Source organism: Neopsephotus bourkii, unplaced genomic scaffold, assembly GCF_033783945.1.
Source record: "Neopsephotus bourkii isolate Nb327-2 ecotype Australia unplaced genomic scaffold, CSIRO-AGI_Nbou_v1 NB_1120, whole genome shotgun sequence".
NCBI lineage: Eukaryota > Metazoa > Chordata > Aves > Psittaciformes > Psittacidae > Neopsephotus > Neopsephotus bourkii.
This window is the reverse complement of record NW_026901606.1, coordinates 4,245,398-4,272,564: the sequence shown is the minus strand read 5'-3', so window position 1 is coordinate 4,272,564 and position 27,167 is coordinate 4,245,398. Positions and strand designations below refer to the sequence as shown.

Sequence of the window (27,167 nt, the reverse complement as noted above, 5' to 3'; positions counted from 1 at the left end):
GGCTGGGTTATGCAAAGCCCACGTACATAAAAATCCCCTCCATGCAGAAGGGAAGGAGAAAAAAACACACACAGCCCTCCAAAAACCCCTCTATTATTGGACCAAATGGATTGAATGCATCTTTTTTCTACATGAAGTATCCCCATCCCTGGCTTTCTTTCAGGTCACATGGCCAGCAGAGTGTTCAAGTTCTGTCTTTCTCAGACAGTGACATTTTTATTGCAAAAAATTAGAATCACATGAACTCAGTGCAATGATGGTAACTGGGAGAGGCAGGGGGGTGCTGAATGACCCGGTTTTATTAAAACTGATTATTTAATTCTTGCATCTATTTATAAATTAGGGTGGGTTTTTTTAGTCTTTCTGCAAAAGAAAGGCTCATTACTAAAGGAAATTAAAGTCCAAATGCATTTAAAGCCGATAAAGGAAATGCCTGTTAGTGCAGCATGTGTTTAGCCAGCCAGTTCCCTCCTACAGCAGATCATCAAGACAAATATCACAGCTGAAGTCTGGAAAAGGCACGCAAGGCATGATGACTGCTAGTAACATACATAGCCTGACAAGGCAAGGTAACACAGGGATAATCCCGTTTCACACTCCAAGGCAAAGCTGTTGGGCTGCCAAGGCCAGAAACTTCTTCCTCATACCATGAAAGTTTCAATTTGAATTTTGCTCTTTCTTGCATTGGTGTGGTGCAGGATATAGGAGAGGGTACAGGGAGTTTTGGTTGGGTGCAGAAGGCTTGTGCTCAGTTCTCAACAGCTTTAGAGACAAAACTCTCCCACCTTCAACCACTGCTCCTGGAGGTGCTCACAGAGCAATGGAGCTGGGGCAGGTCTTGCTCTAGAAGGGAAGGCAAGAAGTGAGGACCAGGCAGGGGGTTGGGCTCCCTTTCAGGGAACATCTTCTGGCCCAGCCTGGATCAGGATAAGCAGAGGAGGGATAAGAGAAAGCCTGACAGTGAATTTTTACCAGCCATGTCCCAGGTGTGCTGAGATGGATGGGCTGCACTTGCTTGAGGTTCCTGCACAAACCTGCACAGCCAGTCCATGTTTCAGGCTCAGCCACATGTACTCCGGGTGCAGGATTCCCCTCCCCAGCCCTGTGACTTAAAACCACTAGAAAAACAAAGCAACACTAAAAGCTGGACATGCCAGAAAATGCAACACAGCGGCCTCGGGCCTTGGACAAGTGACACCCCTCTCCATGACCTGTGATGGCCTCAGCTTGTGCTCAGCCTGGTGCTCCAGCCCTTGTCCTGCATTTCCTGTAAACAGGGAACACTTCCTCCCTAGAGATGACCTGGCAATGAACTAGCAGGGGCTGACTCTCGCCTGGACCGCACCCAGCAGCCCACCATGCCAGAAGGTACAATGGGGCAGCTGATAATACATAATAGGTTATTAAAGGTAGCTCTGCCCTTTATAGACTCCTTTGGGCACATTATTTATATCGCATGTCAGCCACCACAGAGCTTTTACTTTCATTAAATCATTAGCTTCACAGGCACCTAGGACTTTGCTATCCAGCAGCACCAGCAGAGGTTTTCCTTAAGGAATGAGCACAGCTCTTCTTATGCTTCTGTTTTAATTCTTTCCCTTGCTAAATCACAGCCCTGTTGTTCTCCAGAACACTACTGGTCCCCATCTCTGGCAACCTTTTGCTATGCTGAATCCTTGCAATGCTTGGAAACCTGAAATGAGAGGGGCAAAAAAGACCCAAGTGCTTGGCACTGACAAAAGTCTATTTTGTGCTGTGAAACCCTTCTTCCTTCCCAGACCGTGCAGGCCATACATCTCCATCATGTTGAAACTTGCCATATTGCACATCTGTCAAGGGACAGAAGATAGCAAAGAAAGTATCTACTAATTAATCAGGATGGGTTTCAAGTGATTTGCTGAGCAACCCCTACTCACAACACAAACGGCCTCTGGCAGTGAAACTATCCAGCACTTTTGCCCTATTCTCCTCTATAAAATATTTATCTTAGTGACAGTCTGAGTTTGGATATGGTGGTGAAAAACTGGGAGGAATTTATCCTGACTTTAGTGGAGTCACTTGATATTTATACTTGTGATCTTTGCGCAGAATAAGACTCTCTGATTTAACTCTGACACCCCTGAAAGACTTATTCCTCTCATAAATCAATGACAGAATAAGCCAGGACATAGGACTGCATTAATAAGGAGAAGATCTCTCCTGTAAGAAGTGATCTTCAGCTAGTCCTCTCAGTGTGAGAAGTACACCTTTGTGGGGAGACCACTATCTGGGATGCAAAGCTGAAGCCCTTGCCCTACTGCAAATTCTTTATCATTATCTTCAGCATGTTTCTTAACAACTTTGTGCTTTGGCTGTCATTTCTGTAACAGAAATGGTTAATCCCAGAGCAATGTCACGTTTAAAAAGCAGGTAAGCCTGAGGGCTTTGGACACTGTGGTCTGCACAAATCACTTGCAGGAGTTTTGCAGATGGAGCTAGGCAGAACAAAGGCATGTTTCTAGTGCAGTGTGGGCTCTCCTGGTGATGCCTAGTGCTTCTGCTGTCCCACAACCATAATAAAGTTTTAAATAGGTAAAAACCTGGGTCTAGATGTGTTTCATGGCTGCACAACGAGGTTATTGACTACGCTAAGAACCACAGAACTAGAGTATTTTGGCAAGTCCTGTTCCTTAGTGTCTTTAGATTTGTATGATACAGCAGCCGCTCTGTACTTCTGCACATATGGTACAGCTGGGACTACACTACTGATTCTGGAATCTAGCCTGGACTGAGATGTGATTAGATGTCAGTTAGGCAAATGTGATCCTTACAGCAGCAAATGGATCCAACTCATTATAATCCTTTCAGAAGATCCAGCTTAACATAAGGTGCTAATTTTAAACCAAAGAATTTTGATTTGGGTGGGGCCCCAAAGTGATATTTGACATTTTCAGGATGAAATATTGTAAACCTATCAGCCTGTTCCTTTCAAATTCAAGCTCTGAGATCTGCATTCTACATTTACCTCAAAACAGCCAAGTCCATCAAAGAGGCTAAAGCAATGTGGGAAGGTAAAAAAAATACTATCTATTTTGGTCTGGATGTGGTGGCCTGAGTGATGCACACACTCCCAGTGGGCTGGCTACATGACTGACATGGGGAAATCACTGATGTGCACAAAAACCCCTTTGCAGATAGGCGTTACTTTACAAACTGTGGTGTTGAAGCCACTGGCAAAAAAGGTTGTAAAAGGTCAAGAGGTAATTCTAACCACTCTGAAAAGATCTTGTCTGGCCCTATATGGTATGGTATAGCAAGATGTTTTGCAGCAGGTACACTGTTCTCTGCCCTAAACGATGTGTTCACTTATCACTTAAATGAAAAAAATTATCTGGGATGAAAACCAGACCTCAGAGAAGCAGAGACTGGGTTTTCTATATCTTAGGCTACAGCATACAGGAGTTTCCGTTAAATTCTCTCAGAACAGATTATTGTTCTCATAGAACTCTTTATGAATTTTTCCCTTTTGGAAAATGTTTGCTCTCACTCGGTTTCAGGTGCTAAACTGAATTACCAGGGCAGTCAAATCATAGACAGCTGCTCAGATCCTCAAAGGTACAAATCCACAGAGCATGCCAATGTACCCCAAATGAGCATCTGGCATGGTATCGTTTTCTCATCCAGTTTCCACTTACACAGTGACTTTCCCGATTATGCCATGTTTACCAATACTTTTCTGACCATGACCTCTGAATCTGTTGTAGGCATATAGTTAGAAAATTGGAACTTATGTAGATATATAGTTAAAAAAACAGCATTTGTGTTACTATGGGAAAGACTGAACAAATACAGGGGCCTCCAAAGAGGTGAGGATAACCTGGGAGCAACACTGCCTAATGAAGAGTTGATAGCTGTGGAGAAGGCTTTGGCCTTGTATAGGGAGATTAAGAAACAGGGCTAACAAATCTCTAACCAGGAAAAACTATCCTTAAGACTGATACGTCCTGGAAACACATGGACACCATCACGATACAACTTCAACATGTCAGCACAACATGATTAGGGTGTCCTTCAGATCAACTATCCTCATTATAATTCCAAAGATCATGCCTTCATGTCAAAACATCCCTTCCCTGTGCATGCATAGTAAAGATAGTAGTGACGTGATCTTATGTAAATTGACTGACAGATCTTTAAGTGGTGAGAGGGTTATGAGGAGTTACTAATCTGAACTGAATTGTCTACATCTGTGAATTTTGCATGGGATGGGTGCCAGCTCTGCAGGATACCACCTCACACCCCTTTTTTGCTCAAACGGGGTAAACAAATGCTTCAGCTCTGTATGTGAAATGGTTGTTGCACACTGGGCGATGGACCCTGTTTTCAGGGTAACAAATCCAATTAGAAAGAGATGATACATTTCACAGAAAGAAACTGTCTGATGAAATGGAACATATCATAGATTAGAGATCAGGGGTATGTTCCTGATTATTCTTTCTTTCTTTATTTTTGGTGGTGTCATCTATTCACTCAAACTTGGAACCAGAGTCTTTACGGTCTATTTTCATTTTATTGCCAGTTCGTTATTCCATATTTTCCATGGAAAATACAGTAAGTTCAACATAATGAACACCATGCTGCCCTGCAGAACTCTTAAGATGGAAAGGTAGTTTTCATTTCCCTGTATAGCAGGATCACCTGCTTTTTCAATGCTGTGCAGTCAGGCCTAGGAACAAGCCAGGGGTAAAATCCAGTATAGCTAGGATCAGAAGGAAAGCTGTCCAGATGACAATAGTAATATTCCCTGTTAGAAAAAACAACCAACCAACCAATAACAACAACCCCAAAAACAAGGAGGAAGTATTTTTTTACTTGAGTGAGACTGAAGAAACTCCTCTCTTACTGCCATCAGCATTACTCCAACTATTTTGCATCCAGAGCCACAAAGGAATTTGTACAGATTATACAACCTTTATTGTTATCGACCAAAATGTCCTTTACTGTTGAGGGCTGTTTCATAGATGGTCAATCCTGGCGTAAATCTCTCCCACAGACACTTTCTGAAGCTGTGGCAATTTATGCTAAATGTGTCTTAGCCTTAAGCTAAGATCCCCAAAATAATTCTGCTACTATGAAAAGTTTGAGGGGGTTTAGACAGTAGATCCTTCGAAACACAAGCCGAGAACTGAGCTGTCTGTTGCTCTCAGGCCAGCATAGGCTCATCCTGCCATTTGGTCATGGGGTAGGAAAACACTGAAAAATGCTTTTTCTTGCATCATTGTAATAGTAGTTCTTAGTGCTGGTGCTGAAAGATTCAGTGACCTCGGGCAGTGTAAGGGAAACTGTGTCTGAAATGCTTCTCTCCCCCTCACAGAGACCAGTCCTGAACAAAGCAGTGCCCAGCCTCTTGGGTTTTAAAGTTCCTGAGCTCCTGCAACCTGGGTGTGCATAAATACCTCCCTATCAGAAGGGCAGGGAGGTTTGGCAGCCTTTCCTATGTTTTCAGAGAGATCTGGAGACATAGAAAAGAACTGACACTACTAAGAAACCTCTTAATATTACTGAAAAGTTGCCCTTCCAGTATGGACTCCCTTTGGACCTAAAAGCACTTAACAGGATTTGAGATTCAACTATCCTGCAGCCTTACCAAGAAAACAAACAGAGCTCCTGGAATTCTAAACTAACCATGACCTTCTAGCTGGACTTTTTTCCCTGGCCTTTTGAGGAAACATCAAGTGAACTGAATTTTCTTGCATTTCAGAGGTTCACCCAGTGGTTAACCGGAATATGTCCAGAGAGAGAGAAACAGCTGAACTGCTGGTACATGAGGCTGAGTGGAAACGCTCTCCTCTGCCTCCTGAAATGTCAGTTTCAGTTCCCAGATTCTAATTCTAATTCGAGCTGGCTACAGTTTTGCTTGGCTGGGGCTTTTTCAGCTGAAAAATCAGGCTTGGAACGATTAAAAATTGTGTTGATTTGCGACATTGGCCTGGGATTGGTCTATTAATGAATTCTGATCCTGCTGCCCCTAATAATTATGGAAAATCAAAATGAACTTAATTCTGCAATTCAAAACTATGGTTTAGTTCTGAATTTACTTTGGTATCTCTATCTTTCCCTATACCCCACTCCCCCACCCCCACAAATGAAACAATCAGAATAAATGCTGGGAACTACAGAATTCCCTTTCTCCCCCCCGCCTTTTCCTAGGCTTTTCAGTTACACAGACATGTTACTTAATCTCTTGCAGGCACTGAAGCAGTGTTTTCCCCTAGAACTGCAGTCACAGTTAAATGGGCAAGATAAATTGTTTGTCTAGCACAGTTTAAAAGATGTTTTTACATTTTTGTCACCTTGCTATATGTTGCTGTCACTGTGGCTCTTTGCCCTGAGGGTATTCACTGTGATGCATTCTTTCTTCACTGCCATTGTCCAGATTTTTTTAAGCCTGACAGCGTGAAGGCAGAAAGTGTAAAGGAAAGATTTTGAGGTGCTCAGTTTTAGCTCACATATTGTCCTTATCCAGAAGACCTGACTTCAAAAGATATGCTGTACTGTATGCAGTCCAACTCTTCTGAAGGGCATGTGTGCAAGGAAGAGACTCTTGTGGCGAGCTCTCAGAACTAAGAATGCAGTCTGATACCTGGAATGTAAGGGGGTCCGCCAGCCTTCCTGAGAAGCTTTCATCAGAAACACCAAGCTAGCTATCCTTGAATAGGTCCATCTGCCCAGAGGGCCCAACAGGGAGAAGTAGTGGGTTGATACCCAAGTTTTTGGCCCAAACTTACTGAATGTATTCAAGACACAAGGACAAACTTCCAGCAGACTGAAGAGGTATTTGATTTGAGACAGCTGAGAATAGCTGGAGACTGCTGAATCCAAGCAACTACCACTTGTCTTAGTTCTTTAGTAGCTACTGGTATTTTCTCGGAGAAGTCTGAGGATGTTCCTGTGATACTGTTAAAGCTGATGTAGCATGAGCCAGACAGAGCAGGAAAAGGTGTTCACTGATGAAAGGTCTAAATCTGTTTGCTCCAGGCCTTTTGATAGCATCTAATTAATCCAGCCAATTACTCAAGTGAAAGGGTTCTTTTTAAAGGGGTCTTGGCAAAACAGATTGCTTCTTAAATATGTTATTCCATCCATTAAGTCTAATTGGTTGCTCAAGATAAAATTAATTGTTGCATGGCACTGACCAGCAAATCTTTAAGGTGGTTTTTACATTAACCCCCTTGGGTCCTGTAAAAGGAGAACTCTTGTAGGATAATTAAAAATGTGCTGTACATTATAAATAACTTTGCTGGGTGGCACAACAAACCATAAACTCCTAGATTAGAGTTTTGTTTAAAATGCAATAGCATTCTGCTGGTTTTGTTGCAAATCTAATGTAGAGATAACCCCCATATTGTTGAGCGGTGGATTCTGGAAAGGCGGCAGAACTGTAATGTGCAACCTCTAATTCAATAAATCTTCTCAGTAAGGCTCAGGGTGGGGGTGGGAGAGGAGAAAGGCATGCGTAGAACACTCAGTGACAGTAAAAAACCTGACCATTTTAAACAGCCTGCATCTTGCTGATCTGCAGCCTCATCACCCTGTCTGCAGTACATGCTTTTTTTGTGTGTGTGGTGCTGGGAATGCTTAAATCACACCAACATCGTGGCTGTGTTGCATAGCCATCAACCAGGGCAAATCTGCAATACACAGCAGACTCTCTCCTCTTGTGTAACCCCACTGAAATGTATTACTGAAATGTAAACAGAGAAGACAAAGAAATCTACCCAGGCTTACAAGCCCTCAGGACATGAAGATGCCCACATGTACACACTCCTCCTTCTCTGCTCTGTAATTTAATCAGAAAAGTAGCCATCAGAATGGAGTCCAGCTGCTAATAAAGCCAACATCCACTGAGGACTTCAGCATAGCAGGGAATCAGCATCTCTATGTTCATGCTTTAATGACAATAACCTTCCAAACAGACTGTATTTTGTTTTTAAGGGCTTTTGAGTGCTACATAGTTCAGGCATAGACACTGGATGGCATGAGCTCTGCAGTTAATTCTCTAGCGTGCAGACTATCTGCACTTTTTCTCTCTCACTCATTTTCTTACACGCACTTTTACAAACACACCTATCTGTGACTAAAGCACATGAGGCTAGGGATTACTAGAGGGGAAGAAGGTTTTTCCTACTTACCCTCTTATTAAAGAGTAAAAGCCTTTAAAGGAAAAGAATGGTAATAACATTTATTATATTAAAAAAAAGAAAGAAAAAGTGCTTTTTGCTTACAAGCAATCTGCAGGGCCAGACTCTAATCCCAACCATCTTCTAAAAAATCCTTTAAAGTCTCTGTTGATTGTCTAATTAATATTTGAATGAAAGGCATCTCTAAGCAGTCATGCAGAGACTTCTGAAACTCTTCTAACATCCTTTACAGAAACCTTCCCAGCTCTCTCGTACTCCTGGAATGAGTTTAAGTGTGTGAATTTGAGTAAAGCAGACCACACTTTGAAAAACAGTTCTGGTTTCTTTTCTAACAGGAGATCAGAGTTGTTTTATGAACTGCAATTATAGCTACATTTTTTTGAATGATGGACGAATATGTGAACCACAACATTCCAAAATACTCCAGAATATTTTGCCAATGAGGAAAGCATACTGAGGCTATGATCTATGGCAGGCAGAAAGAATGACTGAAACTTGGCAAAACTGGTAAATCCATATTACGGATTCTAAGTAGAAAGCAAAACGAGGGAATGAAAGTCTGAAAACAGCCAGCCTGTGCCATCCTCCTCACTGTACCAAAACTCTGACAAAAGACTCTCTCCATCTCTCTTAAAAGCACTGGAAGTGGTACTATGGTAGACTACAGAATGAGTGTTTGAGGTGTCTCCCATACCCTTAATGTTTGTCAAACTGCCATGTGCATGGCTGATGCTCTGAAGGTCAAGCTGGGTTAATGAAGCTATTCTTTAAGACATGACAGAATACTTCAATTCTGGCTTTCATGTGATGGAAGTTTAGCCAGTAACTTTGGTGAAATTGCTCTGACTTACAGCTGCCGAGGGACAGGGCAATGCCATAAGGTACAGTGTGCTGTCCCAGAGGTGGGGCACACCTGTCTCTTGCTTTCAGACAGAACAATTGGCTTGTGTTGCTCTGCACTTTATAGCGTAACTCTTCAGAGGAAAGGGGCTAAAAAGTGACTTTTGAAAAGCAAATGAACATTGAGTCTGATTCAGGCTATCTGGACTGAAAAAAGAACTGGGGAGTTTTGTTCAATTCCACTTACGTCCCACTATTTCTACACTGCACAGAAGGCTAATGATGATCTATACTCTCATACACCCAAATCAGAGTTTAATTATTGATACCACATAGCTAAATGTTGGGGATAACCGCACCTCAGTAACTGCACTTCAGGGGGCAATATTCCCTGTTCTATTCTCGCAATGGTAATTCTAAGTTAAGACACATTTCTAGAACATTGTCATTATTGTATTTTTTCTATAAACTTGATTGCTTATAATTAGAACTTATTGCTTTAAATGTACTCCATGTAGGCTTTCCTTTTAAGCAAGAAAATTAAACAGTGAATCTTCTCACCTGTCAATCTCTGTAAAACCCCCTCCCGCCTTGCTCTTCCCCAGTCAAACAGGGTATTGGAGGTTCCTGGATTATTATAATCTTTTATAGCACTCTCACATTCTGTTCTCTGAAATGTAATGAAAGAGTTGAACTTGGCCATTCATCAAAAATGTAGCAATTCCATAAGGGATCAGCAGATACTAAATACCAGTGCTCTGCAGGTGAATGCTCCAAAGAGAAGTTCATGGGCTCAAGTCTCACATATTGCAAGGGTTTAATCCAGCACATTTGTAATCTCAAATGGTTGAAGTATGCCTCGGGATACGAGCAGGCAGGAGTTCAAAGTAATTTTAATCCCTGTGTGGTTGTGGTAGGGCTGTGTTTTATAGGTATCCATATTATAGAGCTTAAATGTATTGAGAGATATTTTAGGCAGAACTGCTTTAGTAGGAAATAAAACATTCATGTCCATACATCACATATGCTTGCATAAATAGGTTCATGTATTTGTCGTTGTAGGATTTGCTTTGCTTTATGGTCAAACCAGATGCTGTTTCTCCAAGTATACTGTGTTACTGGGTGTATTACCCACTTAATTTCACCAAAGCTTTGTCTTTGTCCAAAATATCCTGACAAATAAAGCAAATAATAGCTATCTCAGCAGCAATGTATGCATTGCTGTCTGCCTGATGCTCTTTCCCTCCACCCTGGTTATTTTGATAAAGGGGCTGGTCAGGAGCCTGGCCTTCATTTCTCCCCAAACAGCAAAAACTGCATGCACAACAAGCAGCAGACTGAAAAAATATGTTCATGCCTTGACCTTGAGACTTCCTGAACCAGTTTGGATTGGCTCTCCCTTTGAAACAACAGGCTTCCACAGGAAGTTCATAAATGGGCCCAAGTCACAGCAATTGACGTAGTTTTAGTATTTTTAACTTGGTTCTTCAAGAACTACCTAAGATGGGCGGCTTTTCATGAACACAAAGGACTGGCCAGCTTTTCCACACGCAAGCGTCAGCCTGCTGCACACAGTGCAAACTGCTGAAAGCAGAGTGAGGAAGAGGCTGTCTGGCCCTGCTAGCACAGCTTCTGCCCAGCACTACCCTGCAGATGTGTGCGCTGTGGAGCTCCACTGTGCTTCATCACTTCCCAGTGTTGGCATTAGGGATCCCAACACTGTGGGCAGCCAGCATGTCCACAGCTGGACCACAGGCCTGCATCCCAGACTCCTCAGCTTTGGGCACATTTCGGTCCACAGCTTAAGCAACGATGCAACCTTGTTCCCATGCCATACTCGCCTCCCCCACCCCTGCCAGTTCTTGTTTCTCTCAGAAATACAAAGCACTGTACATCATTCTTGCTTAGAAATCCTTTGCAAGATTTATTCAGAGCTGTTGAAGTTCTTTTACTCCTCAAGTCTGAAATATCAAAAGAGGGACGTGTGAAATGCCCATTGTTTGTTCCATTCACAATGACGAGGAGAAGATCAGAAAAAACAAATGTTGCAAAGAAACAAACAAAGCATCAAAGAAGTATTATATCTTTAGAAGAATGATAGATGAAAATGGACATGAACCCCTTGCTTCTAAGATGTTTATCTTTTTCACATATTTAACAGAATGCAACTGCATTAAAGACATTCCTTTTCATTTACTGGCTTTGCACCTTGTTTTCTCATTACCTGTTTAACATGAACTTAATGGCAAGCACTCTTATTTACGTCTCTGCACTCCACTGATTGTATGCTATAATCTGACAACATATTCAAACTCAAAGGTCTTGAGTGCACTCCTCCTATATAACTATGAAAAGAACATTTTTTGTTTGCAATTTAACTCATCTATAAATCAGCAGTTCTGTCAGAGGGCAGTAATCATAAGCTTTAAAGCAACTTTTAAAATTAATTGTCTAGTCTGATTAGCTCATGATTTGGGATTTTCTGGTCTGTACTTCACTGATGCATGTTGAAAGATAAATTATGTGTATATTGTTGCTTTGAGAATTGACTGGAATGGAAAAATGAAACAGGACCCCTTCCAGCAAATTGGCTCTCTTTTCCTTCAGTCGAGAAGTCAGAAACCTTTCCTACTGAAGAACAAAGCAAGCTGCCCCCACCCACCCAAGCCGCAGAAATTAGACCCATTGGATAAACCAAGTATTTTTAAATGTTTTTCTTTGCTTGGATTTTGTTTTGTTTTGTGTTTTGTTTTTTGTTTTGTTTTTTTTTCCCCCACTCACAAAGGCTCATCTTGTATTCTTCCAATCTTTCTCTTAAGCATTTCCTGAGAGGGGTATAGGCCAAGCAACGTGGAGGATCTGCCTATGATACATAGCAGAGGAGGCCTTGCCTTTTTGGCCAAGGCTAGCAGGTCTTACATAATAGCTTATTACAGTACCTTTCTGTTTCCTGGTCTGTGATTTGCTGCTTGTTCTCAAAGCCAGTGAAGCTGCTCATATCCACATAGCCGTCATTCTCATTAGCAGCAGATATTGCCCTGCTGGGATCTTCAAAAAATTCAGTAAAAGTTCCTGCTCTGGTGGATCTTCGAGGAGGAATTTGTATGTTTTCATAATCAGAGCTCATAGCAGGAATGTTCTCATAGTCAGATGTGTCAGCGTTGGGAAAAGAAATGGACCTGGGCTTTGTTAATGGGAGTGGCATGAAAGGAGGTCTGGTCCGGTCCTCGAAAGATTCCACCCTCGACACACTCCTGCTGAAGGACTTGGGTGTTCCTTTTCTTTTACTGTCCTTATAGAAAAGCACAGATGAGGGAGACTCAGATGCACGGAGTTTGCCCACATGTGATTTTAGTTGAGGTGAGTTACTTAGGCTTCTCCTGTCCAGCTCCATCAGCCTTGGAGGCCCATGATAGCTGGACTCTGATGAGGACCTTGAAGAGGAAACATTAACATCTACATGCACTTTACTTTCAGTTTTTTTCTTGAATTTTAGAGTGAGGAACCTCTTAAAGGAAGACTTCTTTTTCTTGGAATACTTATCAGGTGAATCATTCTCTATCAAAAGTGAAGGGGAACTTTTAGTGATTGGCTTTTTGGTGATGTAGGCAAGTTCAAAAGGAGGTGGTATATCCACAACTGAGGATGGAGTAGATACGCCACATGATGAAGGATGATTTCTCTGGGAAAAACTACCGGAGGAGCCATTGACACAAGGCAACGACAAATTGTCTTCTGTCCTTTTTATTCTACCATCGTCCAGTATACAGCCATCACTTTCTCTGTAAACAGAGACAGGTAGCTCTCTCCCCTCAACAGAGTAAGATCGAGGATAGAAAATGAAACGTCTTGACTTCGTTCGTAATGCCCTGTTGGCTTCCATTGATTTTCCTTCCACTGTAAAAAAGCTATTGCTTAAATCTGTACCAGGGCCATTGCGGGAAGATGGCAAACCAGTTTCAGGTCCAGTTTCTTCTGGCACTGTTTCTGGGACATAGCCTGGCATTTTCCCAGAGAGCGACCGTGTCCTGGTGACAGTAATTTTACGATCAATGGGCAGCAAGTTGTTTTCACCATCCATGCCTAATTCGTCCTGTTTATTGTGATCAGCTCCTAAATCAGTCTGCCCATCATAAGCAATTTCATTTTCTGTGGGAAGTACGTAAGGGTCATCTAGAGAATCATTGTTAATTTCTTTTTCCTCAAATTCTTCAGGCACAATCACCACTTCAGGGACTGCTAGATTTTCATGCAAGACATGTCCAGTCCCACATTCTACGTTCATTTTGCCATGCTTACAGACTCCTAACTCTTCCTCAAGCGGGATCTGTTGAGGTGGACTTGGGACACTTTGGCTGAGGCTGTTTGCTTCTACCTCATTGTCTTCAAGTTGCAGCTTATCTGAATTAGAGGTTTCCACCATACTTTCACCATGCTCTTCAGCAGTCACATTTTCCAGCTCTGGCTCCGTGCCTGGATTAGTAGGTAGACTTTCAGAGATCCCACCATCTTCATCCAGAGAGATCCCTTCTGTTTGAAGATTCTCATCTGAATGTTCCATGGGTATTTCCTCATCACATTCATTCTCACATGGAGCATTTTGACAGCTATCATCCATACTCTGTGAATTCACAGTTTCTTCTTCTCCTTTCACAGAGTCGTTGCTTGCTTCACAGGCTACCTCTGATGTCTCCTCATCGCTCCTCTCAGTGATCTGGCAGCCATCACTGGCATTTCCTATGTTTGTATTATTGGGCTCATTTGGGTCTTCTTCTTCCTCTTCAGCTACTGCTTGATGGATGGACTCTCCTAAACCACTTTCAGCACTGGGTTCATCTTCACATGGTTCTGTGCCAGGAGCGATTTCTTCATTGGCCTCATCAGGCAGCATGTCAGGGCTTGCACAGCCGTCATTTTCTAAGTCCCCTTCTGTGTTTAAATCAAGCTTTGCATGCGCAGTGTGGTCACCATCATGTGTTAGACACCCATCTCCCTTATCTAAAATCTCCAGCAGTTCCTCCTCCTCCTGTCCTGCCTTCTCACAACCTGGGATTGATTCATCTGCAGGTAGTGGCATTACAGTGGTATCTTTAAGCATATCACCCGTTAGTTCCTCATCCCTATTTATGGTGTTATCAGTGTCAGTCTTAAAATCACTGTTGTCCTTAACCAGTTCCAGGTTGTTAGAAGTTTCCTCCTTGTTTTTGGTTTCACTATAATCACCTACATCTTCCTCCTCATCATTTACATTTTTGGAAGCATCACTATCCCCATCAGGGGCATTTGAGGACTCCTCACAAAGTGCTTCAGACTGGTCACAGTCTCTGGTTGACTCTTCAGAGTGTGGTTCCATTGATTCAGCAATATATGAAGCGTTATGGTGCTCATCTTCAATGGCTTCTCGATCATTGGTATCCTCATCATTAGCAATGTTATTCTCTTCCATCTCTAGCTCTTCTGGAGTTCCCAAGACTTCATTTTCCACAGAGGAATCTAGGTTCTGATCATGCTCATGTTCCAAGTCATCACAGTCTTTGCTGGCCAGCTGAGCTTCAGGAACTACAATGTATTCATTATCTGCCTCAGATTCTGAGCAATCAGCATTGTGTTGGTTTCCTTCATACAGCTCTCCATCAAGACATACCAGTTTCCCATTTGCGCATTTATTTAAGTTATTGTTGGTATAAACACCTGATTGGCCCTCAGTGTCAGCTGAGAATTTTGGCTTGGGAGCGATAGGTGGTTTGGGACCCCTCGACATAGAGTTTGGGTTATGAAGAATATCAGCCCTTGGCAGTGAAGGAGAAAACTTGGAGACAGCTACTGGAGAAAGATGACCAATAATCTTTGGTTTCGGTGCTAGTGGTGGCTTTGTGATTTCTGGAGAAAAAAGAGAAAAGCCATGTCAGTCATCTTGGTTTCATATTAAAGCCAGCAGAATATACCCTACAGTAGACGTTATCTTATACCAGTGACTTCTAAAGCCAAGGATGTCAAACCAATTAAAGGTTCAGCTCTTAAGAGAGACTTGACAGAGTGAAGCATATACACTGTGCTTCTATGTGGCACTACGTGTAGCTATTCCAGGGAGCATGGCTTAAGGTTAAAACTGAACTGCTCTGAACTATATGCAGCCCTAACACATGTGGGAAAAGAAAGATGTATGGCTGCAGAGCCAAGAGGGTACCATACACAGGTACCCACGGATGAGCAGTACCCCTGCACACAGAAGTGCTAATGACATCAGAGTCTTCTTGTTTCTGCCCCAGAAATCTCTTTGCCCTAAGATTAACATGAACATTTTGATTCAGGGTTGCTGAAGTGTTTCATTGCAATAAAAGAAATGCCTTTCAGCTATAGCAGCCGCTCCTATAACAAAGTACACTTTGCAGCAATGATTTTAATTTCAACACATAGTTTGCAGAATTCAGCACTGAACAAAATTAGTTTCTACCAACAGTTCAAGGTTTAACTCAACCCAGCCAAACCGAAGTGAACACATGGTGCCCAGACACACAGGCTTCCCATTTGCCTTTACCCTGCTAAGAAAATATGGAGTTACATGTTGTTTGTCAGACAACGTAATCCTGAGGTATAAGATGATTTGCTAAAAGCTTGGCTAATAGTTTACACTGGTTATGCAGCTGTAATGCACTGGATGAAATACCTCAACCCAAAATATGGAGTTACTAGGTTAAGTTTTCACTGTACAGCCTCTTCAATCCTTTCTTTAGTGAAAAGATCCTCTAACCTCCTGTAAATGCCAGGATCCCTTGCAGGTACAATCTGCACTGTCAGTACATGTTTAAAAAATCTTGTAAATTAAAGCCAACCAGGGTCTCCAAATTATTTCTAGTGAAAGTGCTGACACTCATGCAGGGGAATTCAAGCAGACTGACAATAAGCTAGATTGAAGCTAGATGAATTAAGTCATATATGGCCATTTTACTCACAGTGCAGTTTACGTGCCACAGCCATTTCTAGCTATCTTCATCCTGAAATGAATATTCTTTAAATAACTAAATGAAATGCTGAAAAGCCACATAAATAGGCAACAATAGGGATCTTCCCTCATGAGATTTTAGATGAGATGAAATATGTGGTGTGAAGAAGCCAGCACACCAAATGGTTACAGATGGTAAGAAGCAAAGAGAAGCATTTTGCTCTTACTAAGGTTTCCTAGACATCAATAGGTAACTACATGGTCAGTCCATCAAAATCTTTAATTCTTTTTCTATTTTTAATTAACACATTCTAGTGGAAAAGGGGAAGCTCTCCATTGTAAAAAAAAGCACAGAACAAACTTTCACCATGAGAGAGACAGGAACAATTCTTTGTGCAAAATCTTCGTGCCCTACACACAGGAAAGAGGGCAACATCATCTCAAGAGGCACCATTTGGACATGGTTCCTATGTGAAAACCTATCCTAAATCACAGTATAAGACTCGGGAGTGTAGCTACTGTGCTGTTATATTTCGAGTATTTTGGAATGCAGACTTTCAACATCTGGAAGTGAATAGAATTAAAATTCAGCTGTGCACCATACTGAAATGAAGTAATACTGGCTGCAAACTGCTTGAAAATGATTCTCTGATTGTTCCATATTTGCTGTCATAGTACTTTTCTTATTGTTATCTTCAACTGGAGTAATCTGCATTAAATTAATGCTGGCACAGTTGTTTGGTTAGGCCCTGGGAGATGTAAGATGCCATTTCTTCTGATCTGCTTAACCTTGCTGAAATTTCTTTCTGCACTCAGAAAAATGATGGCAATTTGGCATTCTGTTGTAGTCAGAAAAAGTCTTTCTAGAATTATCAGACACCAGAGAGATTAACTTTAAAACTGAGTCAGTGATCTTAGCACAGGAGTGAAAAGTCTGTTGTAATCAGTCACATGTACTGATTAAGAATTGTTCTGTACCTTTCTTTTATCTAGTCCAGCTTCAACAACTTGGGGAAAAGGAGGGAGAGAGAACTGCATATTCGCCAGTCTCCAGTACTGTAGTGTATGCTGCTGCTTCACAGTATACACTGCTGCTTTGAGCTGCAGGGCATATCTCATTATTGAAATCACAAAATGGGTAGCTAAACTACCCCTCCAGATTATTTTGGAAACATTATGTGCCAAACATTTCTCCATTACTGATGTACCATTGCTTCTGTTGCAGCCAGCAGCAAGTCTGCTGCAGTCAAAGGCTGCAGAGCGCTGAAAACTTGCCAGTTAAAAACAGCGAGGGAACAGAAGTGTATTGAGTATCTTGTAAATCTGGCCCCAGCCAGATCTCCCTTTTGGAGTTTTACATCAGTTATTATAGAATCATAAAACCATTGAATAGTTAGGAGAGGACCTTAAGATCATCCAGTTCCAATCCCCCTGCCATGGGCAAGGACACCTCACACTAAACCATCTCACCCAAGGCTCTGTCCAACCTGGCCTTGAACTGCCAGGGATGGAGCATTCACAACCTCCCTGGGCAACCCATTCCAGTGCCTCACCACCTTCACGGTAAAGAACTTCCTCCTTATATCTAACCTGAACTTCCCCTGTTTAGGTTTGAACCCATTAGCCCTTGTCCTACCACTACAGTCCTTGATGAAAAGTCCCTCCCCAGCACCCTTATAGCCCCCCTTCAGATACTGGAAGGCTGCTATGAGGTCTCCACACAGCTTTTTTTCTCCAGGCTGAACAGCCCCAACTTTCTCAGCCTATCTTCATACAGGAGGTGCTCCAGTCCCCTGATCATTCTTGTGGCCCTCCTCTGGACTTGTTCCAACAGTTCCATGTCCTTTTTATGTTGAGGACACCAGATCTGCACACAATACTCCAAGGGAGGTCTCACGAGAGCAGAGTAGAGGGGCAGGATCACCTCCTTCGACCTGCTGGTCACGCTCCTTTTGATGCAGCCCAGGATACGGTTGGCTTGGTTGAACTTTATAAGGTTGGCATCGGCCCACCCCACAAGCGTGTCAAGGTCCCTCTGGATGGCATCACTTCCGTCCAGTGTATCAATTGAACCACACAGCTTGGTATCATCGGCAAATTTGCTGAGGGTGCACTCAGTCCCACTGTCCATATTGCAACCAATTTCAACTGAACATCCTAAACTTACTTTCTTTTAGTAAAATGCATGAAATCAGCTAAAACTGAGTCCCTACACCTTTCCCACCAGAAATCAGTGGACCACTTACTACCAGAACAAGGCGGTTTCAGGATTAACTCCAAGGAAGAAACATCACTGTGGAGGTATTATACCACTTCCTGCAGTGTCTGGCTTTTCCTAGGATATGCCAACTCCATTCCTGGGATGCAACAAGGCTTGAGCACAGCCTCTGCATCCTCGTTCTTGTGAGACAGAGTGTATATACTGCAACACTGAGTAATGAGGAGAAGACCAGACTGTAGAGAATGTGAGAATCTTCCAAACTTTGTTTTATAAAGAAATCCGAAATATAATAATGTACTAAACTCATTTCCTTTATGTAAAATAAATATGCAGACATCTACTTAAAAAAGTATAGCTTAAGCACAGTTACGCACTTTCTCTTCGGTGATAAAGTTCTACAGCAAAAGCAATCGAGTAGTCTTGAGTTTTCCTTCTACCACCTTCAGTAACATTGCTAGTGGAAGAGAACTTAAGGTAGTGGACCCTGCTCATAGTATGGTAATAACAGGCATCGCATTGTCCTACTCTTACCCACTTGTGCCAGCTACTGGTCATTAGTGATTCCTTCCATAGTTTTTCCTAACTCCTCTGTGTGTTGATCTTGCCTTTCACAAAGTTCCTTAAACAAGGAGGGAGGAGTACTAGTGTTTGTTTAAAAAATAACCCAAATAATTACTGAAAAGAAAGCCTGCTGTTTGCCTTTTACCACCACAATTTCATTCTGCTTCGGTTTCTGCTTCCTTTGCTGTCTGAGCCACTTGAAAGGTCCTGGACACAAAACAACTCTGCCATACACATACCATAAGGAATGTGTATATTCACAAATAATTGTGCGTGTTTATTTTAGGATGTGTTTTATGTTGGAGGGAGACACACCCACCTTGTGCTTAAAAGGAAACTCTTGGGGAATAGGAATTTCTTTAGCCTGCTCCTCCCCTTATTGTTCAATGTTTCCTTGTACTGACAAGGACCGTTTCCTCTCCTTACCCACCTTCCTTCAGGCAAACCTGCATTTCAGCATGGTTTCATTCCTGCCATGGCCCATGTGAAATTACATTGCTCTCCTGCCCTCCATGTTTCTTAGCAGTGAACAGTAGCCTGGTGGCTCTCCTGGACTGGCAATTGGCCCATACAGCCATCGCTGTTCAAGTGTTTCTTTGAAACGATAAACATTTTGGAGTGGGGTATTGCCTGAAACACTGCAACTACCCACTTTCAAATGTTGTCCAGATTTAGGAATTAGCCTACGATTTAATTAAGGCTTATGAGACACCTTATGCACTACCACCACCACCACTCCCCCATCAAGCAGCTTGTTTTGGGGTGAACACTTAAACACTGAGGTTTTTAATTAACATTTGCAGGGATATCTGTAGACTCGTCCCAGGTTTGTGGTCTTTGATGGCAGCCCAAGAAATTACTTAGCTCCACAATCCAGACACTAGTCCCAGCCTCGACTGATGCCACAACCCAGTTCAGGTATCTTTTAAGATGCTGAAAGTGACTTTTTCTGACCAATGAACTTTTGTGGACCTGCATTCTCTTCAGGCCTTGAACGTTAATTGAACTCAGACATGTGCTGAAGTAGGAGACATTGAGGACAGGGGACAGAAATGCCCTGCATAGTTCAGTGATCTGCAGAGCTCCTGGATGGAAGTGATAATGCAGGTGGAGGGACCACATTGCAACAGTGCATCAAACCTAGAACCCCAGTGGAAACCAATGCAAACAGGTCCTGTCTGTTACTGATTCTGCCCAGAAAGAAGGTATTGAAATCCACAGATGGAAAGTTCCTGAAAAACAGGATGTAGAGGAAGAATACCCAGACAAGGACATCAGAAAGTCTCATTCAGCCCCATCAGGAGCTGCATAATTTCACTCTGCTGTAACAAAATAAAGTTAAAACTTGTCTTCTAGAAGGCTTTGTTCTGAAGTCAGCAAAAGGTGGACTATATACCTTAGTAACATCTTCATCTTATTCCTGTAATGAATCACTCATTTTTAAAACAAAGCCCTTATTTCCAGTTAGTGCTGCCTGGCTTCTATCTCCAGCATTTGTTATTGTTTCTTCCATGGGGTTAAAACTCCTTATATTCTTCAGTATTTCCCTGGGGAAGATAAATACTTCCCTACAGCTATGTCTTGGTACATTCTTCTTTTTGGTAAACTGAACAAATGAACTCATTAAATCTTTGCAGTTAGACAGTTTCGCCTTTCCTGAAGTCTTTTCTTTTGGATTTTTTCCAGTTTTCCAATAGTCCCTATAAAATTAACGGGGCAGACCTACGGAAAGAATTCGACAGTGGGTACAGATGATGCTATCTACAGAGTTCAGTACCGTCTTTCACCCAGTTCTCACTATTCTCCATCAACTTGTTACTGTATCAGGCTGACTTGCTTGTCAATTATGATCTCATTGCCTCTAAACAGTGTAATTATGTGTAAATTGTTTGAATGGATCCAACTTAAGGATCCAGATCTGTTTATATAACTGCACTGCCTACTTTGTTAATTACCCTTTCACCAGTCTTTATACCACAAAGTCAACATTGTCATCTGATACTTTCCTATTTGCTCCCCTACTAAGGAAGATGTTGGACAGTAACAATGTAATCCTGGTCCCAGCACTATGCATCCCACCATTTGATGATGTTACAGAGATAAGTACCACAAAGATTCACTACTGCCAGTTAGCCAGTCCTCAGTCTGATTAACCCATTATGTTATATAGATGCTTTCCTTTTAAACCAGAATGCGCTGCTAAAATAATACACAGCCATCAGCGTATGCCTTTGCATTTATCAAGCAAATCTGTAACTTCTTCCAAAGACTGGAATCAAATTCTCCATTTGAGGCAAGCTAAGTCCCAGTTATTGAGGAAATGAGCATAAGCAACCTTAAGAATAGTGGTAAATATAGGAATTCATTTACATGTCATGTGCTGAAACACTATTATAGACACAAAAATTATTTGGACCAGGAGGGATAGGAGTTATTTCATGGTAACACTTCTAGTCTATGAACTAGGCAACGACATGAAACAACAAGAACTTATCCTGCACCAGCAGCCATCATGCTCACACTCCCTCTCACATAAAAGCATGACAATGCTGTCTAAGAACTACTACCATTGACAAGACCCACATGTGCCAAGTGCTGCACAAACGCAGAAGCTCCTGGAAACAGTGTGACTGCACTGTACAGTCAAATGAAGATGTTTCCACACCTCAGCTACCAAAACAACTCCAAGTTCTCACAAAGCAGGACAGAGAAATTCTGTACCTGTGTCTGTTTCATCTTGTCTAATACATGGGGTTATATTTTGACCATGGTGCTTACTCCTCACAGAAGAAATTGGTCTGAGGGAATGTAGACAGAGCTTCCTGTCAAAATAGCACATAGAGCTTCACTGGGAGTGAAACAGCACATGCTGCTTCACTGGGTTTGGAACTGGCCAGAACATGGGCACCAACTCCTATAGTAATGCTGCCAGGAATAGAAGGCAAACCAAGCAGAGAGTTGCCTAAAACTCATTTATTACTCTTCCAATACAGGAAGCTGTAAGTTCCAACCTGTAATTACAATTCTGCCAGCTGTCCAAGTCAGACAGTGAGAATGTGTTTAAGCTGCCTATATAGATAAGCCATTTGAATGTCATTCTGAATTAAGTACCTGGTATAAACTGTGTAACCTGCTTCAATATGTTGGAGATTAAATAGACGAGGTAGCGTGATTTACAGGGAAATCACAATCTCTTTAAAGGTTTCAAACTCATAAAACACCAATGCTGTCACTGGTAGGACCCCAGAATGTACTGTAAATAACTGAGATGTCATGAATTTTGCAATATTTGCTGCAAAAGTAGTTCTTTGTTTTACAGCATGTAAATGCATCGCTTACTTCGCACTTATTTCAGAGAAAAGTTTGAAATGACGAAAGTTAGATAAAAAAAAGGAAACAGGTTGCATGGGAGTCACTTAGACTGGAAACAGTATCTAGACTAAGATTTTCTCTTGACATAGGAGTGCAAGTTTTCCTTTCAAAAGGGACCTCAGTCCCATTTGACTTGATCAGAAATTAAATACTTGAGCGTCTTCTGAGGACTGGGGCTTTAAGCACTTGAGATCTGAGGTCCTCTACAAAGCCAGCAGGTGATTGGCTCCCAAATGCCTCAGACATTTATAAAAACCACTCTGTGATTCTGTGATTTCAGCTTTGCATAAGTCTGATAATTTTGAGAAACATCTGTCCTCAATTAGGAGTGCATACTCTCCAAATGTGTGACCAAAAGTACTCTGTATATAGCAAGAAGGCTCCACTAGTGTGAGGACAGACTGGTAGTCAGTAGTAACTATCCCATGGGAATGTTGTCTTCTTACAAATCTTTATTGAAATATTACCAGATGGGCTGTCAGAGCACATCTCACTCTGCAGAAATAAAATGCTGTTCTGTACCGTTATTGGAGTCCATCATGACTAGATCAGTGCATTATGACTCTGGGATATCAGCTCAATAGCTTACAAATTTCTTACTATGTAACTTCATTGCAACTATCTGTAACTGTAATACAACAGCATAACATCCCACAGAGAAACACTGCTAGGAAAGGGGAAACGTCTAAATACAAAACAATAAGAAAAGGATGAATTTCAACATACACACAAAAATCTTGACCCTGAAAATTCTCAAGCATTTTCACTGTCTCTAGCAAACAGTACATACAAGACTTTGGAGGAATGGAAGGGGCTGACTGTGAAAGCCCACATGTACATGACAGCTAACTGATCTTGTTCTAATCTTGGCATTTATTTGTCTAACTGTGAGTGCTAGTGGTATTTCCAATTTGGCTGTGATTTCACAACAGGAAGTTCCTACTAGAGCAGAGAGCTTATGTACACCTGTTGTTTCATATACTGCTTCCTAGGAGCCAAAGATGTTGGTTACAATTCTCCAACAGGTACATAAGGCATCTTCCTCCCCATCCCTCTGGGAGCAAGAGAAGGAAGAAGTGGCAGAGTGAGCGAGTGGCTGCGTGGTTCTGAGTTACCGGCTGGGCTTAAACCATGACAGGCAGGTTTTCCTGTATCACTTTCATTAGCAGCTGAGAGAATATATAGTCTGCTTACACCTCTGAACAATCTGGAGTCTAACATATGTACCTTCTGCCTGTGGGCAGCACCATTTCAACTCCTGGCAAACAAAGTTGTACTCAGAGGCTGGAAGCTCCTATGAAACTGGGAGATGGGGGTCTGTCTCTTGCCTCATACCACAGATTTCCCGTGACCTTGGGTGGACTGCTTCATCTTTCTTTTCATATCAGTTCTGCATCTCTGAGGATACTCCATATCTCCCTTCCTGTTTTCCGTTTGTCAATATTTTAGCTTCTGTGGCATCAAGGCTTCCATATACGCCTGCACATATAACTCCACGTACTGGGGCTATGTATTACTCACTGTCATACAAAGATGGCTAACGCTGGTCCCTGAGTTGTGTCGGTTAATAAATACCCCTCTCCTTCAGACTCAGTAGGAAGTTCTGCTTTGCACTGATGGGAGAGACATTCCTTGCATTGTGTGAATGTAGAAAACAAAGGCTGAGAAGGGATATGAGCACTCTATAAATACAACCTGGAGGTAAACACCAGAGGAGGAAAAGAACTATTTTTAAGCAAAAGGACAGTGTAATCACAAGAATAAATAGCGATGAATCTGATCTAGAAACTAGAACTAGCAATGGTAAAAGATTCTCAGTTTTGTGAGAGCAATAGCAGGAGAGCTACCTAAAAAGTTTTGGTTAAAGATATAATTTGATGAATTAAGAAAAGGAGTAACATGACCTTGTGTTCTGGAACAATGGGTACTGCTTTGGGTTATGAAGGTAGTCCCATTCAGTCTATATTCCCCCCCAAAAACCCAAACCAGCTAATTGAAATTCTTACAAATGGATATATCTGGTATTTCTTACACTGCTTTTTCTCTGACAACAAGATCAAATTAGAGACGATCTGATTTAAGTAATGGAGAGTTGAGGAAAGAGAGGTTGGAGCATCACGGCTAAAGCAATTTTTGGCGGGCCCACTTAACGTTCAACTAAGTTTGTCTCCTGGGAGGGACAGAGTCCAGTCCAGACAGGATCAGAAAATAGAATGGAAATGTCACCACTTTTTTGGTTAGGAGGGTGTCACACTCCCCAATCTGAAGGGGAAGGAGAACCTTTTGGTTTAAACGCAGAGGGGTGGTGCGGCAGCAGAGGGCTGGGTCTGACCCAGAAGGTCCTTTCCGACTGTATGCTCCTGTGCTTTGGCAAACAATGATTCACAGTTTCCCAGCACATGACAGTTTTAAGGCAAGGTATCTAGCAGTGAAATCTTGAGGCTTCAAGATGTACCCATACAAGTGAGGTGCCCACCATGATTTTCAGGCTAATACAAAAGGGACCATTCATCTTCGTCTTTGATTCTAGACGCAGCATTAGATTTTCCCAAATGCCTCAAGAGTTAGCAACAGTTGTTATCTGGATTGCTAGGGTTTTACACACACAGCTCAACCCTGAAAATCTGAAAGGGTTGCGGAAAAATTTAAAGCTTGACCCGATGTTCCATTGACTTCCTTTAAGGCTTTAACTGTTGAATACCTTGCCTTTGATATTTGCTCCCTTCTCTCCCTGTCTCTTTCCACCTTCCTAGTTTCCATCAAGGAAAAATTCTGGGAAGTTAGTAGAGGAAGGGTTTGGGTTTGCCATGGAGAGAAAATTCTGCAAAAAAAAGCATTACTTCCTCCAAACTCAGAAACAAGATAACAGCAGATTTCCTATGGGCTCTGTGAAGGGCTGAGTGTTCCCAAAGGAAGGGTGGGCGCAGAGCGCGGCTCCCACCAGGCGCGGCCTTCCCGATCCGCCGATCCCCGGACCCTCGCCTCGCCCGGGCTTGCTGCTCGTCCCCGTGCCGGCGGGGCGAGCGATGGTGCCCGCACAACGCCGGGGTGCGGGGAGCGCCGCGGGCAGCTAGCGAGCACCTGCCGAGCCGGAGGAGTAGAGGGAAACACGGTCGCAGGGTGCCTGGAGGAGGGGTGCCAACCCTAGTGAAGCTGCCGACCCCGAAGGAGGGATGCGGGACGGGGACGGGGTGCAAGCCCAGAGGAGCAGTGCCCTGACGGGGAGGGATGGGTGTGCCATCCCGGTGGTATTGGCTCTGGAGACGGGGTGTGCCGGCCCAAGGGAAGGAGGGTTGCCGGTACCGGAGGAAGGAAACCCGCCCGGCGCTTGCCAGCCCGGAGGAAAAGATGCCTGGAGGCTGAGAGCCATCCCGCCGGGCCCGCGCACTTACCGGCGTTGTTCATCTTCTACCGCAACTTTGCTTGCCGCTGCCCCGAGCGCTCAGCGCATTGTCCCGGGGGGCCGCCGCCGCCCTCGCCCCTCGCGGACGCGCCCGGCCCTGCAGCCCCTCCGGGGCACGGCGGCGCAGCGGCGCGGGCGGGGCAGAGGGGCCGGAGCGGCGGGCGGGGCCGGCGCGGGGGCGGTCAGTGCAAAGGCGCGGGGGGCCGGGCCGGGCCGGGCTGGGGTAGGATAGGAGAGGATAGGTCAGGTAAGGTCGGGTCTGGTCCGGTCCTGTTCGGTCCGGTCCTGTTCGGTCCGGTCCGCGGAGTCCAGTCCAGGCATCCCTTGCCGCGGAGCGAGTCCGGTGGCTCCGGCTTCTACGGGGGGAAGAGGCGGCGAGGAAGGAGCGCGGATGCTCAAGGGCGCGAACATTTTAGGGAGCAGAGCACTACCCTGTCCTTCTTTCCCGCTGTCGCGTGTCCGCCTCTCACGTTCATCACTCGCTTTCCACAGCCCTTGGTCCGTCTCTGCAATTCTCCTTGGTTCCCCTCTCTCCATTCCCCCTCCTGCCTTCTCCCCTCCCACCGTATCTCCTCCCTCCATCCTTTCTCCTTCCATCCTTTTCCCCATCTTCACCTTTTTCCTCCCGACCATCCTTCACTCCTCTTCGTCCTTTCTCCCGCTCCATCCATCCCAATCCATTCATCCAGGCATCCACGCCCCCATCCGCTCCATTCCCCCATGGGTCACGGACCATCCGCTCCGGGAGCCCCGAGTTCGCCAGGCTTCGGGAGTCGACCCCCCCCCACCCCGGTCACCTGCTGCTGGAAGCGGCGTCCGAGCGCGGGGGAGCCGCGGACGGGCCCTCGCACGCAAACCGCTCTTACCCAGAGCAGTTTCAGGCAGCGACAGGCTGCTGCCTTTCCGCCTCGCCCATAAGCCAGCTCCTGCCTCAGTGAAGTTAACCCGAGCATCTTGTGTCTGGGCCCTGTTTTCGGGTGGGCAGCAGCAGCTGTAACCCCCAGGCAAGGTTGGATCGCCCCCTTCCTCTCAATGGAGGCATAATACAGCCCTGCTGCCTTTCCCCGCGGAGCTCTGATCTCACACACGAAAGAGCAACTTCGCACATTTCCCTCCCCGGGCAGAGGACCCCCGGGAGCACTGAGCTGTCCCCGTGGGTCCCTCCCTAGTCAGGAAACGACTGTTCCTCCCCAGGGCAGGCTGGTGGTCCGCAGCCAGCCCAGAGCCCAGCACCAGCAGGCTGGAGAGAGGGAGCAGCAGCACATTGTAGCTGCCCCTTGTCCAGGCAGGGTGCATGTGGAGCACTCAGGTCCTACTTTGACACTCTGAATGCCACAGAAATCAGGACTGTTGCTAACACCATCCTGAGCAACTTCACTTTAGATGCTGTTAGTTCTGCTTTTGCAAAGTACTTAATAAGTAACGTCATCCTGCTGGCAGATGCTCTGCAGTATAGTCAAAGCTTTTTTCCCTGACCTTTCAACGCTGTCTCACTGTGACTGATGGGGTGCAGAGTGCCTTGCACATTAGTGCACAGAGTTCTGAAGAGACAAAGCAGGCAGTGAGGGAAATGGGAAAGAAAAGAGGAAATCCTTTCTGTGGGCTTCAGTATCTCTCATTGGGGCTGGTATGCAGGAATAGAATCAC

General features: G+C 43.8%; 1 protein-coding gene across 3 annotated transcripts in view; it reads right to left on the bottom strand.

Annotated features, from left to right (window-relative positions):
• FGD5 (FYVE, RhoGEF and PH domain containing 5) overlaps positions 1-26,254 on the bottom strand; it is an 89,314-nt gene extending 63,060 nt beyond the window's left edge. For 2 of the 3 annotated variants that reach the window (XM_061362505.1, XM_061362506.1), the window contains exons 1-2: positions 26,136-26,254; positions 11,960-14,900 (exon numbers count right to left, since the gene is read on the bottom strand). In XM_061362505.1, coding sequence (XP_061218489.1) covers positions 11,960-14,900; positions 26,136-26,205 — 3,011 coding nt within the window. In that variant the 5' untranslated portion in view covers positions 26,206-26,254. Of the gene's footprint in view, positions 1-11,959; positions 14,901-25,509; positions 25,690-26,135 lie in introns of those variants that run through there. The other variant, XM_061362507.1, reaches the window with a different exon arrangement.
• Between the last annotated feature and the right edge of the window lie 913 nt (positions 26,255-27,167).